Here is a 5,979-nt window from a genome sequence, read left to right as displayed (position 1 = left end):
TGCCATCTCCTCAGCCCCCTAACCTCAACTCTCCTCAAAATTCCCATTATCATGGTCAACTTGCTCCTAAACACAGCCTAGTTCAGAAAGAGAAACATACGCAGAGCTGGACACATTTTTACATAGAGACACACATACTCATACACACATATTCATATGTGTGTTCACACAAATGTACACACACATAAACATAAATGATATATAATCCATAAACATACATGCACACATATACATCACATATATACATACACATATGTACTGAGAGATAATATATCAACCAACAATGGCCAGACCATATATAAAAATAGAACTCTGACCTACAGTGTGCAGCAACCAACCCAGGAAATCAACCCATTATCTACAGTAACCAAACCAGGAAGCCAGTTTACCATCTACAAGTCAGACTTGCAGGAAGTCAGACTAGTATCTCTAGCAAACAGTCCGGGAAGCTACGGGATAATTCTTTACCTTGTATGTTCTTCTGACCAACTATTTAAAATAATTATTCCTGGCTGGGTGCAGGGGCTCACGCCTGTAATCCGAGCACTTTGGGAGGCCAAGGTAGGTGGATCACGAGGTCAGGAGTTCCAAGACCAGCCTGGCCAAGATGGTGAAACCCCATCTCTTCTAAAAATACAAAAATTATCCAGGTGTGGTAGCAAGTGCCTGTAATCCCAGCTACTCGGGAGGCTGAGGCAGAAGAATTGCTTGAACCCAGGAGGCGGAGGTTGCAGTGAGCTGAGATCGCACCACTGCACTCTAGCCTGGGCAACAGAGCAAGACTCCATCTCAAAAAAAAAAAATATTCCTGATCCTGATACAGTGTGGATGTAGTGTACTATAACCTGAGTTAGCGTTCAATACATAATATTTCAGCTTAATTACTGTTTCCGTCTTTAAAATTTCAGTTTGGGAGGCTCGTGTACTTTAGTGAAAATGATAACAAAGAAAACTCGACTATCTGTTGATCTTCTTCCCCACTCCATGCCCACTCCCATGCCAAACAAAATTTTTTAAAATCTTATTTCAGGATTTTTGCTTACATTTCCATGAGAACAATGGCTGAGTCTTGTACAGCACTATGCTCCTAGTTCTTGGCCCACTGCCAGAAACACAGTAGGCATCAATAATAATTTTGCATTAAAGTAGTGAATCATCTGACAGCAAATGCTCAGGTGTAGGGACTCTAAGACATGTACATTTCATGTCTTCATATGAACAAAATGGTGAGCCACTTCTGGACCACGTTCATTTCTTTCTATCTCACATACCTAGAGCAATGTCTTGCCTATAATTATCTCTCTGCTGACAGTTGGAAATGATATGCTGTTGATTGAAAATGTCATCATTGAATAAAATACTGACCTATTTGAATGGTTTTGCTAAATTAATGTAACCAAACTGATTTCATTGCAATGTCAAGCTAGCTAAATTCCAGAAGTGAGGCAGCATAATGAAAACGTCTTAGCCTGGGAGTCAGAGGACCTGAATTCCAACCTTGTGATCAAACAATGAGACCTTGAAGAAGCTATTTAATTGTGTAGGGTTTATAATTCCTCATTTGAAAATAAGGGGTTTGAACCAGATTATCTCTGAGGTCCTTCCCACCCCAGTGAATCTCGGATTCTAATTTTACCAACCTGCATTTTGACATTTGTTGTCCCTCTGTCCATTTCTTTTGGGGTACTTCCTCTCTGACTGAGGATACGATTTAGGTTTTCAGGATCTGTTTCATTTGCCATTTTTTGGCAAGAGTTGTTATCTTTCTCATCAAGAGCTAATAACTCTGCAGCTAGACAACCTAATAATTCATCTGTCAATTCCTCATTATTTACAGAGTCTGGAATTGCTTGGGAAATTGAATTTGTGCCATTTAAAGTTTTTCCAAACATTTGATAAGTGATTGACTTATTTGCTAAACTATCATGATCTAAATAATGTATCCAATATTGATATGTCTGGGAAGATGCACTTTCTTGTTTTTCTTGGAAAGAGAAATTTGCAAGTGTTTTAGACTGATCTGAAACACTATCAAACTCTAGATCATTAGTTGAAATTCGGCTGGCATTTACTTTACTAAAAGATGCTGTATTCTGCTTTTCTTGCTGTACATACTTGTTAGAATTCTTCTCACTGGGCACTGCCCAGCTGTTTTCCGAAGGGATAAATGGGATCTGGTGATGTAGCTCTTCAAGTTCTTGCAGATCTCTGAGGCTTGTGGTGAGTATTTGATTGTTAGAAATGTCTCTATTACCCGTAGACTCTTCCACAGAAACTTCTTCAACAATGGATAAATCTGAGACAGGAGGGAATTCATTCTGTTTCATGGACTGCTCAGGTGTCTGAGCCCAGTTCATGGGATGAATTTCATCTTTGGAAGGTAGAAACTCGTTTCCTGAAGACTTTATCTGCCAGTCTGGTTCTGAAATACCATCACCATTTTCAATGTCACGTAGGTTGCGACGTACAACCTTGGAACTCTTTTCTTTAGACATTAAGCCTTTGTGCTCTTGTTTAATGCCAAATGAAGTCTTTGGGGGTTTCATATGTGGTTTTTTCTGAGAAAGTCTTGTTCTGATATTGCTGCTCCTGTCACTGTGTGAAGATCGACATTTATTGGTGATACATCTGCCTGATGGAGCGGAACATATCTCACGGTAATACTTGTTTTCATCCCTTTCAGCCTCTCGCACATGACAATAAACAGGGCTCCCAAACATTTCATAGATTCCAGGTCCATTAGCAGTTGAATTGATTTCTTGGAACATATCACTATACTTAAGATCCAGGTAATTTAGTCTTGGCTCTGCCGGTTGAACAGAGAGAGGAACACATGACTTTTGTATTCCTGGATTTTTACATATGCAAGGAAATGATTGCTTTTTAGGTTTCTGAGTCCGGTGAGTTGATTGCTTCTTTGCTATCTGTGGCATTCTCTTTTGAAACCTGGGCATTTGCCAAGGCCTGGGGTCAACAAGTCCCAAAGCAGGGAAAATTTGTGCTTTTATGCTGGTTTTATGCATGGTAGGCTTAATGGGACCTTCAGTAGAAATCAGGAAATTCGGAGGTGTCTTCTTCATTGTCTTAGTCTTTGAATCCAACTTACTTCTATGGGAATTCATCTCATGCTTGTCATTTTCTTGGTGTACAAGTATGTTGACACTATGGTTGTTATGAATGGTTCTCTTTCTTTTTTGGAGGCTTGGTTTGGCTATTACTGGTTCCTTGGGGCTTCCATCCACAGGGAAGGTGATGTGGATAAGAGGCACCATCCCACTCATTTCTGGTTTGGCTCCTTCTGCTATTGATATTTTTATGTTTGTCTCCATGCTGCTACGACCTTCCGGGAGTTTATCAACGGGGTCATCAAAGAATACATTGGATAAGCTTTTAAGTACAGTACACTCTTCTAAAATATTGTTTGGTTCCATTGCTTCACCTTTATGTAATGAAGCTCTTTTGGAAGCAGCTTTATTATTTCTCATCTCTTCATCCTGGCTTGGAGTTATTTCTGAATGCTGGGCTTCTTGGAACCTGCTTGGAATGGTACATACTATTTCTGAATCTTGGTCATAGTTTTTGGCTACTGACCTCTCACTCTTTCTTGATGAAAGATATTGAGAGTTCTCTTCTTCAGCTTTTCTCGTTTTACTCCCATGGCAGTCACTATCCTCTTCCCTATCTGCAGGAATATTGCCTTCCTTCAAATTCTCAAAAGACACCGAAGACTGCCCTTTTTCAAGGTGGATGATTTCAATTTTGTTACATTCTTCTATTTCCTTGGATTTCCAGTTCTCCTCCATCTCCAGGCATTGTCTGTGATGGTTAACCTTAGGAAAAGAGCATGTGTTTCTTGACCAAATGAAGCCATCAGAAGACCTGAGAGTCGAATCCATCAACAACTTAACTAGGGCTCCTGGAGGCTTATTTGTTGGGCTAAGCTCATCAGATTGACGAACAGACGCTGAGAGCTTAGGCACAAAAGATGTGAGGCTTGGAATTTTTCTTTCTTTCTCTTTTGGAAACTTGTGATTTCGGGGGATACTAAGGACACCAGATCGCGTGGGCAAGAGTGACAGTGGTGGCAGAGGGAACTAAAAGGAAGGAGAGAAAAAGCTATGAATGCAGAAACATATATAAATATCATGCTAACTGGTTTAAAGTAGTCTAAAGAGATTGTAATATCCTCTTAAGGAAGGCTTTTAAGGTACAAAGCTAGCCTGGAGATCACGATTTTTTTTTTTTTTTTTTTTTTTTTTTTGAGACCAGGTCTCGCTCTGTCACCCAGCCTGCAGTGTAGTGGAATAATCACAGCTCACTGCAGCCTTAACTTCCCGGGCTCAAGCGATCCTCCCACCTTAGCCTCCTGAGCAGCTGGGACTACAGGCGTGTGCCACCATGCCCGGCTAATTTTTTAATTTTAGTAGAGACGAGGTCTCTCTATGTTGCCCAGACTGGTCTCAAACTCCTGGCCTCAGGCAATCCTCCCACTTCTGCCTCCCAAAATGCTGGAATTACAAGCATGAGCCACTATGCCTGGAAAGATCACAATTTTTAAAACTAAAACCTCATTCCCAATATTTTTTTTAGAACCAATTTAAAACAACACATTTTTTTAAGGTTTTAAAACAATTTTTTAATTTTTTAATATTTTTTATTATACTTTAAGTTCTAGGATACATGTGCACAACGTGCAGGTTTGTTACGTATGTATACATGTGCTATATTGGTGTGCCGCAAAACAACACATTTTAAAACCAGAATTATTATAGATGCAAATATTCATGGTTATATATTTTTAAACGAAGGCCCTATAATGTAAATGGTAAAAATTTAAGATAAGAGGCATTTTATTTCTCTTCCTTTTTCTTTTTACTTTCCATAGAATTGATTTAAGATTTTTGAAATCCCACTCAGAACAGTTTAAAGTTGTTGTTAAAATACCTCAAAAATTACCAGTTATTGACTAACTCAGAATTTGTATCTGAAACACAACTACTTACCATCATTTTGCTGAATTATTTTGTGAATGAAATGTACAAAATTTCATTTTTGTGGATGAAAGGCAAATGGATGCCTTTCATTTCTCCTTTGCCCTCTATTTTCAAACTAAGCTAGTTTTTATTATCATCCTGTAGAGGTCAGTGTAACCCAATGTATAATATTAAGCTTTGTGGGCAGTAAGCTATGAACTCCTTAACTTTATGCTTCTTTTCACTGTGGTCTTTTCCTGTGTATACAGACTCAGTACCTATTTATATCACAATATTTAAAGGCATGGGTCATGGGTAGTAATTGAGAAATATATGTTTAATTTTCATTCTATCGCCACGTACGTGTAGGAAGGAAGGAAATGGAACTTGACTCTAGAACCTTAGGCATTAAAAGTAGATGAGATGTAGTGTAGGTCCCAGTTTTATTGTCTGGATGATTTTCCCCATTTCTTCAAAATGACTTAGGAAATAAAGGCAGATTCACCCAGTGCTTAACCATCTGCCTAGTAATGGCCATTACATTTTTTTAGGTCAGTAAATTTCTTTTTACAATGCTAAGCAGTACTTATGCATAAGTATTTCTCAAAGGCTCATAGGAAAAGGAGGGTCAGGTAGTTGAGAAACTAAGAATTGCAAGTATCTTTCCAAAAACTTATAAATTAGACAACTAGGAAAACCTTTCCACCACTGGGGGAAAAAAAAACAATTGCCTAATTTCTAGATAGGTTGAAAAAAGACAAATTAAAATATGTCTGGCCAGGCGTGGTGGCTCATGCCTGTAATCCTAGCACTTTAGGAGTGCAAGGCAGGTGGATCACTTGAGGTCAGGAGTTCGAGACCAACCTGACCAACATGGTGAAACCCCATCTCTACTAAAAATACAAAAATTAGCTGGGCGTGGTGGTCGCAGCCTGTAATCGCAGCTACTCAGGAGGCTGAGGCAGGAGAAATGCTTGAACCCAGGAGGTGGAGGTTGCAGTGAGCT

General features: G+C 39.2%; 1 protein-coding gene across 1 annotated transcript in view; it reads right to left on the bottom strand.

Moving 5' to 3' along the window:
- The window catches only part of MAP3K19 (mitogen-activated protein kinase kinase kinase 19), a 73,077-nt gene that overhangs the window by 23,555 nt on the left and 43,543 nt on the right, over nt 1–5,979 (bottom strand). The window contains exon 7 of the mRNA XM_011970310.1: nt 1,641–4,094. Coding sequence (XP_011825700.1) covers nt 1,641–4,094 — 2,454 coding nt within the window. The remainder of the gene's footprint in view (nt 1–1,640; nt 4,095–5,979) is intronic.

The sequence above is a fragment of the Mandrillus leucophaeus genome, unplaced genomic scaffold (genome assembly GCF_000951045.1).
Source record: "Mandrillus leucophaeus isolate KB7577 unplaced genomic scaffold, Mleu.le_1.0 Scaffold94, whole genome shotgun sequence".
Taxonomy (NCBI): Eukaryota; Metazoa; Chordata; class Mammalia; order Primates; family Cercopithecidae; genus Mandrillus; species Mandrillus leucophaeus.
This window is presented reverse-complemented; position numbering and strand designations above follow the sequence as displayed.